This window comes from Rhinolophus sinicus, linkage group LG04, assembly GCF_036562045.2.
Source record: "Rhinolophus sinicus isolate RSC01 linkage group LG04, ASM3656204v1, whole genome shotgun sequence".
NCBI classification, from domain to species: Eukaryota; Metazoa; Chordata; class Mammalia; order Chiroptera; family Rhinolophidae; genus Rhinolophus; species Rhinolophus sinicus.
The window spans coordinates 152,387,870-152,410,508 of NC_133754.1; the positions used below are offsets into that span (position 1 = coordinate 152,387,870).

General features: G+C 36.5%; 1 protein-coding gene across 6 annotated transcripts in view; it reads right to left on the bottom strand.

Annotated features, from left to right (window-relative positions):
• The window catches only part of LOC109457324 (uncharacterized), a 92,607-nt gene that overhangs the window by 24,086 nt on the left and 45,882 nt on the right, over window positions 1-22,639 (bottom strand). For all 6 annotated transcript variants that reach the window (XM_074330590.1, XM_074330589.1, XM_074330592.1 and 3 more), the window contains exons 8-9: window positions 4,342-4,496; window positions 3,253-3,330 (exon numbers count right to left, since the gene is read on the bottom strand). In XM_074330590.1, the coding sequence (XP_074186691.1) occupies window positions 3,253-3,330; window positions 4,342-4,496 (233 nt within the window). The remainder of the gene's footprint in view (window positions 1-3,252; window positions 3,331-4,341; window positions 4,497-22,639) is intronic.

The following is a 22,639-nucleotide window of genomic DNA, read 5'->3' on the forward strand; positions in this document are numbered from 1 at the left end:
ATTTATTTTGCATTACATAAAAAGACAATTATGAGTAGGGAACACTCCCTGTGTTTCTATAATTCTGATTTCATATTAATGTGCTCACACAACATATATCAAAGGTCTAGCTGGTGGGATGCCTGCCAACTTATTAGCACCATTTATTGCCCTGAAAGAAAGCACTCAGACGATGAGGATGGGGCATGTTTTGACCAATTCCTGAATAATAATAAAGAAAAGTCTTCACACAAAACAAAGACACTCCAGTCAGTACGATCTCTAATCTAATGCTAGTTCTACAATTTTTTATTATTGCCCTCCTCACTGCTGTAAGAACAGTGGGTGGCATTCTACAAAAGCTGATTAATGCTGGGATTTCAAATTGCTGAAAATTGAAGGAATATGCCCCATGCTGACAATTTGTTAATCAAAAATTGTCGTTTCTACCACCATACAAGCTTTAGCCCATCTTATTTTCTTCCCAAATGCAGTGTTCTATACTTTCCTTTCAATGAGATTGAATGCATTTTTCCTCACAGTAAAAAGGTGTTATGGGTTCACCAAGACGCTAGATCTCTCAAATTCCAATGAATCGACTTCCAAAGTGGAAGGAACATATTTCTGTCCATATTTGCTACTTTTCATATTAATTTGATAAGAATCCACAGATAGGTGCAGACATTGAAGTTTATCAAAAAATCATGTTATTGGTTACATAGTTGCTGAGAATTCTCAAGATTTTGTTGACAGCTGTGGTTAAACCCAGAAATCCCTCTTTGGGGCCTCAAGCCTAGTCAGTAAAGGGGAAATGGAAACCTCCACACAAAAAGATTTATCGTTTGGGCAGCATTTACTTTAAAATATTATAAGTACTCCAACTGTTCAAAATTTGAGAGATGGCTAATAAATTCCACAAATGTTAAAATGATGTTAATGGCAAGTTTTCAATAATGTAGAAAAATATTTGCTAAACACAAAAGTACAACCATTTTTAAAAAAACAAGCCTCTGCATTAAAAACAACTAGAAGCAAATACATTCATATAGTAATAGTTTTAACAAAGAAACAAGAAAAATATACTGGAACTTTTCTGAGCTAAAGCTTTAGCATTCATATTCCAAAGTGAGTGAAGGTGAGATTTGAAACCAGCAACAGGTATCATTTCGGAATTCCCTGCCAAGAATTTATTTCTAATTTTATCTTTCCATTTAATGTTGACTTATGTCAAAATTGTTCAAGGACTAGGACACAAAAGAATTAAGATCATGCAGAAAAACCACAGCTTGCTGCCAACTTATTTAAGAAATATTGGCCTTCTTAATTTATTTGTATACTTTTCCAATCAGAATTCAATTTGATGAGGTTTTTACTGGCCAACTGGAACGTTTTATTTCACCACAGGGACAATGTTCCTTGGTGTATTTTTCTACCAAACAAGCTATTACACAGTTTATAGACTATTGACCTTGAGAAGATTCATGGTGTTTCCCAAAAGTATTTCCTGCATTGTGCGAGAGCCTGCAAATGCAAAAGGTATTCTTGCTTTAAAAGTTAGTTAGTGAGAAAAGATTATCTTTATAGAGATACTGGGGAACAAACTGTGTGCTACAGGCATTCAGAGAGGGGGATAATCAAAGTAGACTGCAATAAAATAAAGTAGCATGTATTGAGCACATAAATTAGCATGTATGAGTGACATACTAAGTACTAGTTGCTAAGGTTTTTATATACATTATCTCTTAATTTTCAACAACAGCACTCCCTGATAATCATTAGAACCCATACTTAATAAATAAAATAACGGGCTCAGAAACTATACAACTTCCCCAAATTCATATAACTAATGAACAGGTCTATGTGATTCCCACTTTTCTCACTACTACTCAAAGTTTTCAAAGAGAAGTAAGGGGAGGAAAGTAAGTAAATATGTCAATGGGTAAAAGGATGGGTAATCTGTAAACAAATTATAATTCATCCAATACTTCCTCCTCATAACAAGTGGACCAATTACTTGGATCAGTCTAGTAGACTATTTTTCTGAAGTATCAGAAATAACCAGAGTCTTAAGCAAATACCTAGGTTCGCTCAGTTCCTCTTTGCAAAAACACAATAAAACTGATTCTTGTGCTTCATGACTTATAACATAAGAAGGAAGAGAGCTGATTGGAAGACATTTCAAACAGATTCTTGAGAAAACATCAAACTCCCAATTCAAGTTGCACCATATTTTTAACACACAATCACATCTAATGTACTATTCAATTAGACTTTCTCATGCTGATGGCATTGGGAAATTTTATTTAAAAACAAACAAATAAACAAACAAAGAGTTGAACACAAGGCAGCAGCTTCTCTCTATAGGAAATGACCGAGATAAAAGTTCTGTTGGCAGAGGGGCTGTTTATGCGCAACCTATACCTTAGTCTTCACACTGGGCAAAACTCACTTGCTTCTTTGGACTGTCCACATATCAGAAGCAGACTCATATTGGAGGAATAAGAATCTGTCACCCTCTGAATCATTTCACCTCCAAAATATGGACAGAAACCCATACTGCTGTCCATGACGCTTCTTTCTAAATGTGTTCTGCAGGGTATGGGAGCAGCAGCTGCTGGCCTGAGACTCCAGACAGACACTCATCTCTAAAGCCACCTTATCTGAGGACTCCTCATATCTCCACTTGGTGAGTCTTCAGCTTACAGAAGTCAAACCCCATCAGTCCCTTGAGAATCCTGTAAGTCTGGGGCGTCTTTGTGCAGGTGCCATCCGCTGCTGGTAATCTTACTGTAGTGGCCAGATAATTCCTTCCCCGATATGTGAGAGAATGACAGCTACTGAAAATATAGTCATTTGGTGATCTTTCCAGAATACTGGGGTAAATGCATGGTATTAACTCCTCCTGCCCAAGACAGTGGAAATCAAATCACAAAGGGGAAAGTCTCTAGTTATTTGTGATTAGCTTTGAGATTCTGAACAAAAGGAGAGAGGGGAAAAAGTTTTCAAGATGTTTCCTTGAGTTGTGCTATAACATAAAGAACACTATGCTTGAGACTGGGAGGTCTAGCTTCTGTAACTTACTGTGTGCCAGTTAGCAGGTCACTTAATATCTCTGAGCCTCAGGTTACTCCACTGACAAATGCCTACCCCAGTGAGTGTTTGATGAAAACACCAAATAATGTAATACAAATAAGACAGCAGCATCTACTCTGTAAGCTGATAGGTGATACATAAATGTAAGGTACATGTAAATGAGAAATTTATCATTATTACCTGTTTCCATGCTTTTTAACTAAAGCTTTAATGGCTTTGTCTGTAATCTGGCATCCATTAATGGAGAGTCCATGAAGACTGAAAATATACCAAAAAAGATTTTTAAATTACACCTTAATAATGTCTTTATTTAAAAAAAAAAAGATTTTATACCAAAAGCTTACAGTTCATTAGTTATTCAAATAGCTCCAAAAATACCTAAAGAGGAACTTTCAAGGCAATATATCAATATATGTGAATATATCATACCAATGAATATACATGCATGTATATCAATTGATATATAATATACATATATGCAATATACTCATATACATATCAATATATGCAAAAGGTTTTGTACATTGTTTATATGGCTCATTATGGGTACAGAATCCATTGCTTTCATCTGATTCTCAAAGAAGTTATTACTCATAACATTTTAAGCACTTCTTGAGACAGGAGGTCTGTGGCCCATGGGCCAAATGCAGTCTGTCACCTGATTTTTTAAACCAAGTTTTACTGGAACATGACTATGTTCATTCATTTCCATATTGTCTATGGCTTCTACAAAGGCAGAGTTGAGTAGTCAAGACGAATTTCATGGCCTGCAAAGCCTAACATATAAACTACCTGGCACTTAGGAGATAAATTGTTCTGATCCCTGCTCTGGATTCTGTGTACTCTAGAAACCTGGCTGTGAACTGAGACCAACAAGGCTGACTCTACAGAAATCAAGGCTTGATTAGGACCACACATTAAACCCAGAAAAAGATACCCTGACTGTTTTCTTTTTTCAGGAAACAGATATAAGGCAGAGGGTGATCATACTCAATCCCACTGTCTACGTTCCAATAAGGCTCTACTACTTCCTAGGTTTGTGAAGTTAGGCAAGTTTCTTAACCTTACTCTGCCTAAGTTTTTTCCTCAGCAAAATGAGGAAAAATAATAAGAATACCTATCTCATAAAGATGTTCTGGTGATTAAAATAATGCAGATATAGCACTTAGAACACTGGCTTGAATATAACAAGAACAAGAATGTTATTTTAAAAATTGTATTACAAATGAATTAACTGGGGAAATGGCAGGGTAAGTTTTGGTGCATTACCTTGAAGCGCCTTGTATAAGAGCCATCATTCCCACATCTGTGGCCCCGGACCAACTTACGTCCACTGCTGTCAATTTGCTGCAAAGGGCCGCTGCGTGGAGCAGGACCTTGTCTCCTGTGAGCCCAGGACCACTGCAGCTTATCACATTCAGCTCCTGGTGATTAAATCCAAGTGAACATTCATTAGACATGCTTCAGAATCCCTTCAGAACAGGGCATGACCAGGAGATTTTAGTAACTAAGAAAGAGGATTGGGAAGAACAATCACCTTAGAAGCCAACAGCTGAGATGTAAACAGCTCAGCAAAGGAGGAGGAGGAACATGACTAGAGCAATTGAAACTAGTATGTTTGTTTCCACCAGCCCATCTTCCTTCAGGACTGTTTACTGAATCTGCCATTTCTTCCTTCTGAGTGCAGGGGATTACACTCGGGGAGAGAAGTAACTCAAGAGCCATTGTAGGATTGTGGGAGCTCACCCAAACAACAAATGATTATGTAACCATTAAAAGTTAATTTTATGAAAACAAAAGGCTGAAGTGAAAATGATGACTAAAGATATTTCGTACATTTTATAGTCTCCATAATGATCTTTAAAGGTTGTTGTTAAATGCTCTTTAATAAATATGTATTAATCTTGTAGCCTAAAAAATGTTATTTGCCAGCAAGGCAAAACTTCTTTATAGTGAAAAAACTAAGGACAGTGATTAGCTCTGGGGGATGGTGGTGTGGGAATTGAATGGGATGGGGGCATGAGGTAATTTTCTGGGGTGGTGGTAATGTTCTATATCTGGAGAGATGTATGCATTTGTAAAACAAACTTTATAAATGGTACACTTATAATTTGTGTATTTCATTATATATACATTGTATCTCAAAAAGGAACTACAATGATAAACATGCCGAAGTGCTTAGGAGTGAAGTAGACCAGATGTCTATAACTCACTTTGAAATTAATTTAAAACAGAAGAGATGGGTTGATGCACAGGTTGAGGAATGGATAGATAAATCTGTGATGAAGTGAATATAACATCACCTAATTGTAAAGCCAAGGTGGTGAGTATAGGTATTAACCGTACAATTCCTTCAATTTTTAAGTATATTTTAAACTTGTCATTAAAAAAATGATGGAAACTCCAGCCAAGACGTAGGTCTGGTCTGGCCTTCAATACACACTGGAGCATTATGCCATAGTGGAGAGCACGTCAGAACAGCATACAAATACAGAGTGGCAGACGTGAGAGAGGCTGGTTTGCCCACCTATGGCAAAGCCAATTTGTAAAAACTAAGAATTCTAGGAGAGGTATGAAGATGTAAGTACTCTTTTTATTTAAAAGTTACTAATTTGAAATAAATATCTAGATCTGTTGGATATGTCAATTATTTTTTTCTGAGCTGCATTGGATTCATTGAACCCTTAGAATCTAGTCAGTTTGGGACCTCATTTTCTGTAATAGAGGCCTTACTGATACCCTAGTCTGCACTTGCTTTTACTGTCCCCTCACATGCATAATAGCAACTACTTCTACTTGATGTAAAAAAGAACAGAGAAATCAATCCTCCTAGGCAAGAAGCTTATCTTCTCAGAAAATAGGAATTTTTGCACCAGTCAAACCTGAATGTTTTGAGAAAGTAAGTTAACGTTGGATTATCTGGTCATAATGACCTTGAAGTAGCTTCCCATGTCTCTTGATTTCCTACGCCCATTCCTGCTTCAACACGCTAAGGCTGAAGTTGGTGCATTACACCTCCAGCCTCACACTTTCCCTGGGAAGACTCCCAGTGGCTGCCTGCTGCCCTGGACGGCAGCTCTCAGACTTCTTTAATAGAATTCAAATAACTAACACTGGCAGACATTCCCTGTTCACTAACAGCATCAAAAGTATCATGTACAATATTACTAATTAAAGGTAATAAAAATTATTTTGTTTTGCTACATCATGCTTTTTTTTTTTAATGACAATGGGGTATATCCTGCCATACCGAAGAAGCAGGCATGAATTCCCAGCCCTACCTACTTGTTTACAGAAGGGTTTTAGCCCTTTCATGCCCTGGACTCCTTTGTCGAGCCTGTATAAAGCCTATGAACCTGTGTCAGGATAATGTTTGTAAATGAATAAAATACAACATATAGAATTGCAAAGGAAACCAATTATATTGAAATACAGTTATCAAAGTTTAAAAAATGTTGTAATACAGTAACATATTTCCTGCTTTATTAATACAGTATATAATGTGATCTAGTTGCTGGTCCAGTAACTTCCATAGTTTTGAAATAGTGATAGATATAAACTACATTTTGAGATTCTGCAACAACTGTAATGTGAAATGAAAGTAAGTACGCTTTCTGTTGGTGACCAAGTAACACGTATTGCTAATACTAGATGATTTGTTGTGAATAGTCATAGTAGAAGGAAATGCTAAATTTCTGCAAATTAAAAGTGAAAATAAACACATATTTTTTTTCTCCTTCCAAGTTCCCTTGCAGGAACAAAAATAAAATGAGAGACTGAAACAAGAAAGCTTCAGAGCTCCTGGCTGAGAGTTTGTCTATCCTTCTGTCAGGACAAGCTGGGGAAGGAAAAGTGGATGGGAAAAGAGAAAGAAAAAAAACATGGAGAAAGAGAGAGAGAGAGAGAGAGAGAGAGAGAGAGAGAGAGATATGAGACTGAGAGACAGAGGTCCAGTGTAGAACAATTCTAGCAATGTGAATGAAAGTATAGTGTATGTACTGAGACTAAGAGTAGAGAAAGAAAAGGCAGGAGCAAAAAGGAAATGAGAGAGACTGAAATGAGAAAGAGAGCTTCATTTCTGAGGCACCACAGGTGGGGGTTAGTTACAGAGGTGTCCTGATCCAGGGGTGTGACCACTTTCACAGGCAGTCCTTTGTGTACCCTCTTTTGTCTATTAGCAGCCCTGAAACAGGATACTAACAGCAAGGATGTGGGAAATCTGGCACGTCTACCAAAATGCATACCCCAAAGCCTACAGCAGCCACTGACTCAGAAGAACAAATTTAGAGGTGATTGCCCTAATTTTTCATTCATTTCAACAAGAACCAAACCTGTTTGTGGTGGCCAATATTTCTTATGATATTCCTTATATGAGCTGATATTTGCTCCTATTCATTGATCTGAAATTCAATAATAGGGCCAAGGAATGGAATGCCTACTACCACAAAGGGGATTTTTTTTTGCAAAAACTAATAAAAATATGTCCAACGCTTCCACTTTTCCTATTCTGTAATTTACATAAAGACATAATGTTTTCATTGCGAAGCATCTTAGCAATTCTGAAACTCTTTAAAAACAATGATGATGGCTTCAATATGATAGTTTTCATTCCAAATTATTTTGTTCTTTTAAACCCATGCCCTAGTAATTGGTTAATCACCATTTCAGCAGAGTGAGTTGTATACACATGGATATTCAGAGAAAAGAGTTCAAATCAATGGGTTGTATCCCTATATAGGTCAGTTACCGTTAAACAAAAACAAAGATAAAAAATCCAGTTATGTTCGATATCACATGCGTACTGTACTCTTAACTCTTATTGGATAATTTTCGAATAGTGCCTTCGGGGCCAAGGTGGCTCTGTGATAACATCAATAAAAATTCATCACTAGTGTGGGAATTAATTTTAAGTACCTCAATTTAAAGTCAATTAAAATTTAACAGCAATTGCTTTAAATTCAGATAATTTGTTATTATCCTGGACTATTTATTTCTAAGAGAAGAGATGCCCTATTCTCATGTAAGTCTGCAATTCACACAAGAGTGAGGTATTAAATGGAAGCTTGTTCATGATTTTTAGAATGTAAGGCTCCTCCTTAGGCCAGGTTTAGACTGAAAAATAAACATGTATAGAGAACATAAGGGACGGGAAAGAATTCTGTGAGGCAGTGTAGCCAAGTTTTGAGAGACATATCAACAAGCTCTCCATTTCTGATGGTCTCAGTGTGGTGAGCTAGCTTTCATCTAATCCCCAGCTTCCAAATGTTGAAAATCTAGTACACAGTTTTGGGAGTCACCTTCTGCTGGGTGCCACTGTTCTGAAGCTAGGTTTTTCGGGGTAAATTCTTGCCTATAAATCCAACAAGACCCTTCCTTTTCTCTAACCCCTCTCATACTCTTTTCCCCCCTCTGTATTCAAAACTCAACTTCTTTTCTCAATGATATTGGCATTTATGGAATGCCATATACAGTATTTAATTCATGTAAGTTCTTCTTTATTCCTAACAATGACTATGTCTTAGTTTGGGTTGCCTCAAAAGTAGACCCTGGGGTGAGAATTTGAGTGTTAGGAGGTTCAGGAAATACCAGTAGCTTACTGATATGTCTCTCAAAACTTGGCTACACTGCCAGGGAGCCATTCAGTGTGATAAGGAGACATCTTATTTGGACAAGATTCTCTAGGTCATTCTGGAATGCAGTGGATCACTTCCGAACCTGCTCTAGTCTAGTCTAGATATATAAATGCCAAGAGATTTCACACAACCTGGTTCAATCATTGGCACTGATGTAGAAGGTTAGAGCATTAACCCTCTCTGAGCCATAAAAACTAAACATCTAAATGGGTATACCCTGGGATATAGGATTAAAATTAATGGAACCTTTCAGTATAGACATGTCAAATAATCTCTTTGTGAATTGCATGTCTAAATGTCTCCAGAATTTGTAAAGACAGATCTTTTCTTTGCCAGTCTGTCTTTCCACTTAGAAGTAGCTCTGGTGATGATTATCTAAAGCACCATTCACAAAGTAGGATTCATGGAACCAACATTGAATACATTTCATGGAGATAAAGATAGTTCTGTGGTAGAATGTATTTTCCAAAATAGGTAGTAACTATATCTACAGTTTACATGCTATTATAGAACTTTGCCACTTCTTCATCAAGATGTGGAATTGAACTCCCCTGCTCTTGTAGTCTTGTGACGTTTTTGTAATCAAATGCAGTGGAAGCAGTGCTGCATGATTTCTAAGGTTACATCATAAAAGTTACTGCAAAGTCACCTCGTGAGCTGAAATACTTTCACTGGAACTCAGAGCTACCATGTAACAGTCCTATTCCCCTGAGGCAGTTATGCTGTGAGGAATCCCAATCTAGACCACATGCAGAGACCACAAGGAGAAACCCTAAGGTAAGATGAAGAGAGATGCCCAGCCAGCCAGCTGCTCCTGCCACCTGCTGTTCTAGCACCAGCCACTGCATGAAAGACCCCCAAGACAGCATGACTGAGGTGAGTCCTTCCCAAATCCCTGACCCTCAGAAACTATGCGAGATTAAAAAAAAAAAAGGATTGTTATTTTAACTCTCTAAGTTTTGGGTCAATTTGTTTCATAGCAATATGACAAGGAAGTTCCATAACAAAAATTGGGCAAAAATGGGTTAATAAACTCTGTGGGGTTTTGTTTTCCCCTGTAGGGTTTCTCAGACCATGCATATGCTATGTGCATCTCCAAGATTGGCATTTAGTATGCAGTATTTCCCAATTTATTTCCTCAAGAAACCATTTTAGTAGCTATTCTCAAGGGATAATTTTCATAAATGCTGGGCTAACATGGTTCCCTCTTCTGATTTGTAGTTGTCCCTCTTCCCCAGTGATCTGAACTACAGATAATGAAGATTTTACTTCACCATGATAATAAATTAAAGAACAAACAAACAGTTATTGGCCGGCCCAGAAAGAGTCACCCTTTGGTAACTTGTGTGTGACCTAAACTCATTCCAGCAGTATCAGAAAGCAAACAGTATAAACTCTGAATGTCACTGTTTGCTGTGCCAATAATAGCTCCAGGATATGCTGTTCTTCCAATGAGTTTGACAAACATTTCAATGCACTGAAATTTTCATAACCCTCTTGCTCCTCTGACTATTTCACTTTCAAATTGAAAAGCTCTAACAAGCTGATGAGAGATAGGGGTGGTGGGAAAAATATTGTCCCTAATTTCTTTGAGAGGAATGAAGAAATTATGCAGAAAATTCTACTCCACTGTAAATTCTCTGTTGGACTTTAAAACATATGTTCCTCCTGGCCAGAAAATTCTAAAAGGGCAGGAATAAGGATTAAACAGCTAGTCATTGGAAAACTTTTGCCCACTTTGTAAAGGTTGAAAAATTATTTAAGAAGTTAGAAATAGTTCATATTTCTAATCAAATATGTGAAATGGGAATTAAAGGGATCAAACCTTAGTAAATATATAACAAGGGAGTATCACTTACTGATTTGATAAAAGAATAGGAGTGAAAAGTTACTCTTCTGATTCCCAATTAGTCATTGTATGACTATCACTGTATGACATCAAATGATCTAATCCATGACTCAGTTTCTCCATGAATAAATTGTCACTCAGTTTTCTATCCCATTTACCTAAGGAACTCTAAATATAGTCAGAGTCACTCCTCGACTCCCACAAGGGATGGTGGGCTGCGCCCCCTACAACTAACAATGGCAACTGGACCTGGAGCTGAACTGCGCCCTCCACAACTACGATTGAAAATACAACAACTTGACTTGGAAAGAATCCTGGAAGTTCACACTGTTCCCCAATAAAGTCCTGTTCCCCTTCCCCAATTAAAAAAAAAAAAATCTTTAAAAATAAATAAATAAATAAATAAATAAATAAATAAATAAATATAATCAAAGTCAGAGCTGGGACTAAGGTGAGGCCAACGAGGTACACCCCTTGGGTGTAAAATTTAAGAGGGTGCCCAGTTATCAAGATATATAACATTTAGTGCAATGATTTTTAAAAATCAAAATTAATACAAACAAAATCTATGATGAACAAAATGTCAAAACTTTCAATAAAAACAGGATCAGTGTGACCGATTTTTCCTTTTGCCTCAGGCTCCAATATAGCTCAGCATGGCACTGTTAAGGAGCCCTGAAAGTCACATAATTTGAGCTCCACCAATTCATCACACATCATAATTGTGACAGACAAGAAATCATGCTTACATTGTTTTAGGTTCCCCCATGCAATTCCAAAACATTCTTTGACATATAGATGATATTATTTATTTAAGCAAATTACTTCAGGACTTTGCACTAGTCAAAATTCTGATAGCCAACTTTAGTATAGCTATAGATATGGGTATAGACATAGATATATGCATAGATATAGCTATATATCCCAAATGTACTGAAATGAATTATTTCCGTCACACACAGGCTTTCTCATCCTTCTTTTACCTCTCACTATTCTCAGTCACCAGCTCAGCAGCGGTGGTTTTACTGTACTTTCAGAGGTAAGTGTAACAATAACACAGGGATAGGAACTCAACAACTCACAGGGAGAAGTCCTGCGAAGAACATATATAGTCCACATCTCTTCCTAAGAGGTCCATCATTTTGATTGAACTATTGGAAGTAGGTTCTTTCCTCCAACAAAGAATTTGTTCCTCTTTAATCACAATAAGTTCTATATATAGTATATGAGACAGGGTCTTTGTTCAGTTTAAAGATAAAGATGATGCCCAACTGGATTAAAAGCCGTGTGGCCCACAAAATGGGACTCAGAGTTTTTTAAAATAACTTCCTTTCTTTCTAATTATTAATTTGTCTATAATGTGTCCATTATAGACAAATAAGTAAAGAAAGAAGAAAGTAAAAGCCACCTGTAATGGGATTATAAAATGTTGTAGCTGCTTTGGAAAACAGTCTGACAGTCCTTAAAATGTCAAATATAGCTACAATGACCCAGCAATTCTACTCCTAGGTAAATAGCCAAGAGAATTGAAAATAAATACATGGCTACACAAAACTCATACATGAATGCTCATAGCAGCATTGCTCATAAGAGCCAAAGTGGAAACAAACCAAATGTCCATCAACTAATGAATGGGTTAACAAAATGTGGTATATCAATACAATGGAATTATTCAGCCGTTAAGAATAACGTAGTACTGATACATGCTACAACGTAGATGAACCTTGAAAACATGCTAAGTGAAAGAAGCCAGACACAAAGACTACATATCATATGGTGCCATTTATATGAAAGGTCCTGGATAGGGAAATCCACAGAGACAGAAGATTAGTGATTGCTAAGGGTTGGGGGGAGGGGAAACAGGAGGAGTGCTTTTGGGGGTAATGAAAGTGTTCTAAAATTAAACAGCAGTAATGCACAACTCAGTTAAATATACTAAAAACCACTGAATCGTACACTTTAAAAAGGAGAATTTTGTGGTTTTTAAATTCTGTCTCAATAAACCAGTTCTTTCTTTAAAAGCCACCTATAAATCCAAGATATAAAAATAAGTACAGTGAATATTTTCAATGTCTCAAATTATCTCCTAATGGGTATCCACCAGTCAATTAACTCAAAAATGGTCCTATCTGTTGTGCAACTACAACCTGAATGCCTCTAAGCCTTGTTGTCTATATGCACAGAATATCTGCTTTGTGCTTCACACTCATGCTAAGGTAGACACTGCTTCAAGAACATTCCTTCCAAGCTTCCCCTCAACCCTAAGTCGAAACAGCACTTCCTGCTAAACTCATAAATATTCATTAGTGAGTATATCAATGTCAGTGGAGAGTCTAGAGGTCAATAAATAATTATTATAGTTTCCTAGGGAGACCAACAGCTTTATTAAGCTCATGAGAATGTAAATTATATATGCATATATATATGTATATATATGTGTAAGCGTGTGTATACATATATAATATATATAGTAGAGAGACCATTTTATAAATTTTAATTAAAGTTATAATTCTAAAAAATACATAAAAACAATATTGGTAAGATCATAAGTCCACCACCGTCATAAAATTGTTTTTATTTCTACACGTATGCATATTGTTTTCTATAGGCTTATAGGATTTTTTATACTTGCAATCAGAATGTAATAATAATGCACATTGTTTTTTACTTAAGAAGCAGTCTTCATGCATCTTTAGAATTACTACCATTTGTGTGTTCTCATCACATACCTTTGTGCAAAGTGAAAATGCATATAATGATTCCCCTGATATGGAATATGGAATATTTATATCTATTTAATATGCATATATAAAACATTTAACCTTGACTACTTCACTAAGATAAATTTCTGTATTGGGGATGATGTGCTCTTATTACAAATGATCACATTACCTTCCAAAAGGTAACCAATTTATAGAGCCTCTATAAGGAATGAGTACCAATCCCACTGTAACATTACTGATACTGTATGGTATAATGTTTAAGACTATTTTAGTTATTGTGTTTTTTCACATATTTATTCCTTGCAGTGATGAGCTTTTAGACATTGGCTTCCTTTCTGTTCTCCCTTAATCATTTATTAATTCAATATTTATTACATACCTATTATATGTGAAATACAAGAAAAAAATCCCTATCCTCACAGAGCTTACAGTCTAAGTAAAATGCATTAATATCCTCTTCTTAATTTATCCTTTAAAGTTTGGATGTCTTCTTCAGAAATATGAATTTTTAAAAATATTGTAGGGGCAGCCAGATGGCTCAGTTGGTTGGAGCACGAGCTCTGAACAACAGGGTTGCCAATTTGATTCCCACATGGGCCAGTGAGCTGCGCCCTCCACAACTAGATTGAAGATAACGCAGCCGGATGGTTAGAGCACAGGCTCTCAACAACAAGGCTGCCGGTTCAATTCTCACATGGGATGGTGGGTTGCGCCCCCTGCAACTAAAGATTGAAAATGGCAACTGGACTTGGAGCTGAGCTGTGCCCTCCACAACTAGATTGAAAGACAATGACTTGGAGCTGATGGATCCTGGGGAAACACACTGTTCCCCAATATTCCCCAATAAAATTAAAAATATATATATAGTATACATGAGCCCCTTTTGGGTTTTATAATAGTATCAAAAATTTAAATATATATATTCTTGAAGCTATCAATCACCCCTTTACAATTTCATTTATTTCTTCAACAATGAAGTTATACTTCTTATATACAGAGGGTACCAAAAAACGTATATACATTTTAAGAAAGGAAAAACTGTATTAAAATTGTAATATTTGATATATGCCGATAACAAAAGATGAATACAAGTCATGTTTGACTTCTGCAATTACAAAAGGTGCTCAAAGTGGTTACCATCAGCGTCCAGACACGTCTGATTACGGCGAACTACTGTTAGCAACGTTGACCAAAGTGTCTACTTGTATACATTTTTTTGGCACCACCAATCTATTGAATAAGTGTTCCAATCTTTGCTAATTTTATTATAATTTGATTAGATTTTTATATTTTTATTCCATATGGATTTATTTTGAGACATGATAAAGCAGGGATTTACCTTAACTCTTTTACTGAAACATTATCCTGTTTCTATAATACCCTATATAAAACAATCCTTCCTTAATCTCTTTAAACACACACACACAGTTTTGCATATATACTATTGCCTTATGTTGGTACTCTCTAGTCTGTTGTATTAATTGTTATTCCTATTTTTATTATCACAGAACACTGGGAAATTGTTGGTTTGTGGACTAAACCTGATATCACATATTGAAAAAGACCACAGTCATTGGATGCAAAATGAATAAATAAGATAGTATATATGTAATAAAGAAGATAATCATAAAAACTGAGTAAGTTGGAGTAGGGAACTAAGAGTTAAGACATATTTGTATTAAAAGTTAATCTTAAAAATGTCATTACTAGGGCTATATTAAGATGTTATTTTCTGTAATAGTGGGACATAATTTAGTAGATTAAAAACAGGACAATGGTGAATGTTAAGAGACAAGGAGAAAGAGCTACAGGCAGCAAGACAGTAACAGACATGCTGGGAATGAGAACTATGGAATGGTACAAATAAATATTGGAGAGCTTGCTGACCAAAGTCAGAAGTTGGATCAGCTGGGGCAGGGGACCACTGGATATTACCTTATCAGAATGCTATGGAAAGGCAGGAAAAGATTGTTTAGGTACAGTGTGGGGCCAGGCGGAGTGACAAGGCTGGAAATTTAGGAGGCAGCAGTGGGGCAGCCACAAGGGATTTTTATTCATAAAGTGACTAAAAGCAATGGATGGAGTGCAGTAACTGCTAAGAGGCAGGGAGAGAGGGGAGAAGGAAGAGAGGGATGGATGCAGGTTCAGCTGGCAACAAGCTGTTCTTTCTGCAAAAGAAAGGCAAAAGATACTTAAAAGACTGACTGCTTTGATAGAAGATATACAAAATTGAACATTATCCTCAGAAGGAGCTGACCTATTTTAAGATATACATGTAATTTTTTACTTTACAAAGACCACACAGTGTATATGAGAAATTAAATAACAACCACGCTTATTTGTCCAAGGCCACAGAATTGGTGTCAACGGTACTTGTGTTAATCTCCTTTTTCCAAACAACTAAGACCTTTAGCACATTGTTTTCCTATAGCTGTACAAGAGGCTAGTTTCAGATGGTGCAATTTTTGAAACTGCCACCATGGTCTTTCAGGCATTTCCAGATAAATGCCTTAAAATTCGTAGCCACAACATAACTCATAAACTGAAATTGCCAATCATGAAGATGGTTTTCTAAAGAAAATATTAGAATAAGGAAGTAATTACACTAGGGGAGAGGTCTATAAAATAGTGGATGTCAATCAGGCAGGGGGATAAAAGCAGTCTTGTCCTGAAAATTAACTCCAATTTAAAATTTACGTCATAAAATATGCCGTGATAGGCAAACAAAGAACCACAAAGGAATCTGTTTTGAGGGGTCTGCTACAACATACCTTCCAAATCAATAAGGGTGTTTATTTTCATTAAATGTTAAAATATCAACATCTCGGCTCTTCTCGAGCAGGACCAACCTTCTTAACATAGCTTCTTTCCCATAGTTCCAAATACACCCTTTGCGATTTTCCTAGGAATTGAGCATTTCTTTCACAAACCCCTCGTGGAGCTCTGTCCATGAGCTCAAAACGCTGAAGTTTTATGCCATACAACAAACCCCACATCAAACTCTCAGAAGCTTTTTAAAATAAAATAAAATTAACAACATATTATTGATGTCATAAAAAATGATAAGCCTTATCTGTGGTTGCCACCTCCTTAATCTAACAGTCTCCTCCCAGATAAAGAGGTCATGAGTATTTGAACATGAAATGGCTCACAACAGTTGACAGAGCAGTCTTTTGGTAGCAGCCTCTGCTTTCGGGGCAGGGGTCACAGATCACCAGGCCCTCAGTGAGTCTCGGAATGATGCGGCAGAATTTTCCTACTTTGCCTCTTCCTGAACGGCCATCCAAGTATGAATGATGTGGGCTCCATGTCACAGACACAGCACACCAGCTCCTCTGGTACCCTACTGGTCATAACAGCAGCACTGACTTCACCTGGGAGTTTGGTCGAAATGCAGAATCTGCATTTTAACAAGATTCTCGGGGGTTTCTGTGTACCCTGAAGGTTTAGAAGCACTGTATACTACAATCTGAGATTCATTGCCCTAACACACAGTCTTCCAAGCTATTTCTTTGTATATAAACTAGAGCAAAAAGTGTATTTTTCAGGGAGTTGGGCTAAAAATCATAAGGGTTATTGGGGGGAAAAAAATCCTTCAGAACGTGAAAATATTTCATGAGTCTAGCCAATATTTGGATATTTTTAGTCTACGGTAGCAGGTTGCTAATTTCCTCCTCCCATTTTAAAATACCAATGTAATGGGGAAATTACAACAGCAATAGAAACTAAGACTATAAATCAAAGATATCAATGAAGTTTTTCTAATCATTGGGAAGAATTACTCCTAATAGCAATGCAGATGAGTCATACTGAGAAATGATCACCAGTGAGCTCGTATACCGGTCTCTGAAAGAGAGCAAAACAGCCATAAAAATTCAACATTATATTAGAGACCCAGATTCTGAGGGGATTTTCCTCACTAAGGGAATTCTTCCCTGATAATTCTTTAGTGCTTTGTCACTAAATTGACTTTGGAGCCTATAACACGCATTAATTGAACGTGGACATGAGCTCATGGGCCCAGCAAGAGCAAATGCACCTTGTGGTGTCAAGTTGTGAGTGGGTGGGGTCAGAAAGAGAAAGCAATGTACTTTGGAGACTGCTCTATCTCTAACAAAGCAAGAGCTACATGCTGATTCAAAATTTTCAGTAAGAAACACACTTGCTCATGGAAAACCAGGTCATGGGAACAGAAGTAGTCCTGCCTCAGTAAAGTAATGTTGAACTGGATAAATATCTTCTTGACATAAAAACTTAAGTGCATTTGCCTGACCTCTAGCTTCTATCCTGAAAAGAGAATTCTGTTGGTACCTTGGTGGACAGTGCAAGAATCAAGATAGAGTAAGTGGGTACTCTCAGCTGGCAAGCATCAGACTGGAGTCAATCTTCTTTGTTCAAAGTTGAGCAATCAGAAAAGTTATATAACATAAGCATTTGAAAACCAAAGAAGGATATTATTGCTCCAGAGAGGCAAAGAAAGATCATTCCTGTTAATACTGAGAAATCAGATGAAATTTTTAGAAAGCAGCTCTATTTTCAAACACACAGGAGAAAATAACTATAAAATTAAGAAAAAGTAAGAAAATAGAACTAACTGAGGTACAAGGCTGATTTGAAAATGTAGATAAGGAAACAAAAGAAATATAAAGGAACTAATGTTGCAATAAGTAAAATTTATCTCAACAGCAGTGCAGAGTAGATAATGCATTGCAGAAAAGAGAGCTAGCGTGATTAGGAACTAACTAAAAAACAGAATCCGTGATATCAAGGTCCAACTAGAACAGCTCCATAAGGAAACAGAAAAGAAGACAATAAGATAAAAAGAGATAGCAATAGATCACAGAGCACAGAGGCCCAATCAGGAGGCCACTGACATCATTGAGAAAGAAACCAGAAAAAATGAAAAAAAAAAAAATGAAAAAAGCAGTCAAGCATACATAAAAAGGTGAGATTTCTAGCTATGGGGGAATGAGGAGCTCAGCAAATCCTCTTCCCAAAAGCAACTGTAAACAATAATCTGTGACGTGTTTATGGTTAAACTGCTGTACTTCAAGTAGGAAGAGTGGGAGTTTGAGGCATTCTTGCCTAGTGCTGTTCCAATCATTCTCCCATCCCCGCTAGCTCAGTACGCCAGGGGTTCTGCCAGGGCAGGGGACACGTTGTGCTTCTGAGGAAGGGGGTTCCCCATTTGTAGTGGTGGTGACACCCATGCCCAATGGCCTTGTTGGTGGAAGTAACATCTCCATGATGAGTGAATAGAGAGGGTCAATGCCCAGGCTGAGGTCCTAATCGGGGCAAGTATATTCCTGGCTCAGGCTTGGCTAGGCTTGGGGACTGGAGCAAGGATTCACTGCAAATGAGCAAACAGGAACTATTTGGGATGATGGACATGTTCTGAAACCAAAAATCATTGAACTGTATGCTTAGCATGGGTAAATTTTATATGAAATTTATATGTCAATAAAACTATTCTTAAAAACTATATACAGAAAGAGAAACTTTTAGGGTCAAAATAGTCTGAGTCTACAGCTCTAATGAACTCACCATGTCTCTGACAAAAATTAGTATTGCTTAGTCTTTAACTTGTCTTGGCAACAGCTTTATTTTCATGATAAAAATTATATAAGCAATATAATCTTATCCATGCAGGAAAAGAAAGCCAAACTGATTACTTGCAAAGGAAGAACAATCACATTGAACCCAAGGTTCTCCTGTACAAAAGTGAGTATCACGATAATAAAAGGAAAACAACTGGATAGAATTTCAATAGGACAAATTGAGTTCTCAGAATTAGAGGCCAAGTAAAGATGTAGTTCTTGTCAAGGCAATAGAAGTATAAATCAAGTGTGCTAATTTGATGTATAAATAATTAGTTTACCGTCATAGTTGATTCCTCTGACTAGCAAACTACATGCATTTCAGATGGAGTTTGATTTGTAAACAATATGTTTCCCATAATACTTGATAGAAACACATCTATTGCAAAGCTGGATCCTCAAGTTCAAGTGCCTTCAGTGACAGGCAAGTAATGCAAACAGAGAGAAAAGGCCAGATGTATTACCATGGTCTGCCAGAATCATCACTTAGGGGTTTTAGCGCTGTTCTTGATATTTAGCTTCTGTATCAGGGAAACTATAAGCAGTGGTGAGGACCGGCAGACTGGAGAGGGTCCCAGCAGATTGACACTTTTCAAAAATGGGAACCTGTGTTGCGAGTCTTTTAATTTTTCAAGAGAAATCAGATATTTAGATTTTTTTTATTAAAAATCTTCAGTTTACTCATCTGAAAATAAAGAGCTTGTCTTGTCCAAAATGAGTGGTTTTCATGCTGTTTTATACTGTGGACCTCTTTCTTCAAATTAAATTCTCCATAAAACACAAAAATATGAAATAGAACTAGATTACATTTTAAATCCTTATGATTTTATAGGATCCTAAATAAGAGTTGACCAAGGAATGAATCATCTGTTATCTAGCTAGTCAGCATATTTAATGCCAATTTAATGCATTAATTTAGCTCAATTTAACATGTGCTAAGTGACTTTTATGGCCCAGATACTGTGCCCACATCAGGCTCTGTGCCTATATGGATGTGTGATCCCACAGTTGACAGTCACACATTCTCATCTCAAGGCAAGAATCTTAGAACATCACAGAGCCTGCGAGCCTCCTGCTTGTGGAGGAGGTGGGGGAGAATGTCAACCAAGGGCACATTTCCACCGTGCCTTAAAGGATGCATTGAGTTTTTCCAAGCAGAGATAGGACAAATAGTGGGCATCTGGAATAGCATGAAGAAACACACACAGGTGTGAAAGTGCATGATACACCCAGGAAACATGAGACAGCTGGTGCACAAAAAGAAACAACACCTAGAAATCAAGCATTAACCTGTTCCCTTGTGAATAATCAAGTTACACTAATCAATCACTTTCTTATAATATTCAGCATAGAGGAAGGGGAAAATGGGGCTCACAGTGACGAGAATGTAAATCCTCGCTTATACATACAAATCATTTATTCAGTTATATGCTTTACATTAGAATCACAAGGATAATCTGTTAAGTTAATAAGCCCAATCCTCTTCAATTTTATAAAGACTTAATACACAAATATGTACAGATTTTTACACAAAATATTAATATCATGGGTTTGAGTTTGACCAACATTCTAGTCTTAATTTCTAGATTAGAATCTATAAACTCACAAAGATAACAATGTAAGTCATCCCCAATGATTTTGAGTCTACTTTTCCAAGCAATCATTGGGGCTGCCTTCTTAGTTTGCTAAAAACCCCTAACAACCAGAATGATTGTCTGGAATGCAAACTGAATTCTTGTTCAAAAATACAGGTGAGACAGAGCCCTATTTATATCTTTAACACAGACTATAAAATTTATAGAAGGAGGTAATCAAACATTCCTCATCTCTGGAGATCAGTCATACCATGGCATAATTTTCAAGTCAGATTTTAAAATTAATCATCATCCAGGGTTACCATACCACTTGAGAGAATTCTGGATTAATTTCTCTCTTAAAATATTATTTTTTAAAGATACACATTTTTTCATAAAGATATACGTTTTTCATGAATATATTTTTAAATATGTATTAAATACTGTAATTTATTTTCCTGTTTAGTTCAACAGACCTTAGAACTTGAGAGAACCCTGCATTCTTCTCACATTCTTCCCACCTGGTAGGACCCAAAGTTGCTTTCCAATATGAAAGACAGGTAGTTGGAGTCTCTATCTTTTAAACCTCTCTTTCTCAACACAACTTCTCAGGTGGATTTATTGACAGTGCCTCTCATACTTTGATGTGCAATAAATAATAGATTTGAAGAAGACTGTTAAGCATAATATTAAAAAGGACTCATGAACTTCAAAATACCAACAGTTCAATAAGATAAAAATAAGTTAGGGAAAAAAGAAAAATAGATAGTAAAAAGAGACAGAAAAAATAAAATTAGGCCAAAGGTTAGGTTAGTTTACAAAATACAAGTCATCCTACGTCCTATTGTTTCATTTCAGAGATCTGAGTCTGTATATCCTATCAGCCAAGGTGAAGAAGAAAGCATAATTATTCCTTCCATAAAGTAAATGGAAACAAGTTACTCAGAAGAATAACAAATCTCCCTAGGTTTCAGTTTTCTGAGAAATTTATTTCATGGGTCCTCATAAAAAGGACAATTTATAAAGTAGCTGTAAAGAATGCTCTGCCTTAAACTTCAATAATCCATGAGATTTGAGATGGACAAATAAATTGCTAAAAAAGCAGAAAGCAAAGAGTTGTTGAAGGTGACATTCCTCGAGAGTCATACGGTGGCTCACAAATTAAGTCCTCAAAGATATCCGTATAAAAATGTAAGATAACTGTTTTTTTATAAAAGCTCTCAAAATAGGCCAAGTATATAAGCAATCACCACCAATTCAGTTAATCTCTGTGGGCGTTTATATCTTCAGTTTGAAAAAGGGGGGAAGACAAGCAGGTGGAACAGCCTAGGTGATCCCTAAAGGTCCTTCTAGCTCTGAAAAGTGTTTATGACTTTTGATTGTATTTTTACTGAGCCCCTACTGTGGGCTGTTTCCTTGGATAAAAAGAATTCTAAACACACACACACACACACACACACACACACGACTGAGTATTTCATAATTTTGCTATTCTGGAGAGTAGATTTGCTGCTATTTGCCTATTATTATAGCCAGAAAGAATCCAATATTTGCACACCAACTGATCCATGAATGTCAACAAAAAGCAGACATCCTCTGTCCTCCTAAATTGTTATTGTTAATCTCTGAATTCAGATGAAGGTTGGAAACTGTCACTGAATATTCAAAGCTCTTTTTGACACCTTCTCTCAGAGTGACATTTTCAAACTTATATGTGCATGGGTACATATGCTAAACGAGGCACTCAGCACCTCAGTGTTTTACAAGGTCACTGTAGTCAGTCTCAAAAATATCTCCCACCATTAAAAACCCTTAACTGAAGACAAAACTAAAATGTCGAGCTTTCGAAAATTTGAGGGCAACATTGTGCAGAAAAGACAGAGCCCCCAACAATTGGATGAGAATGAAGGAAGACTGCAAAAAAATGGAAAATCTTAAGAGGAATTTTAAATGGGGATAGTATAATCTTGAAGGTATTATGCTCTCTACCTGCCAGATGCCACAAATATGTAACTTCATATATATGGGATATATATACATATGTATGTGTGTATGTCTCCCATAATATTTTGGGAGAAAATATCTATAAATACGGCTTAGAATATTTTGCAATTCCTTCTTTCCACCTCAAAAGAAGAAAACTATGTAACAAAATAAAAAGCATATTCCAGATCACTTTTACAGTGACAGG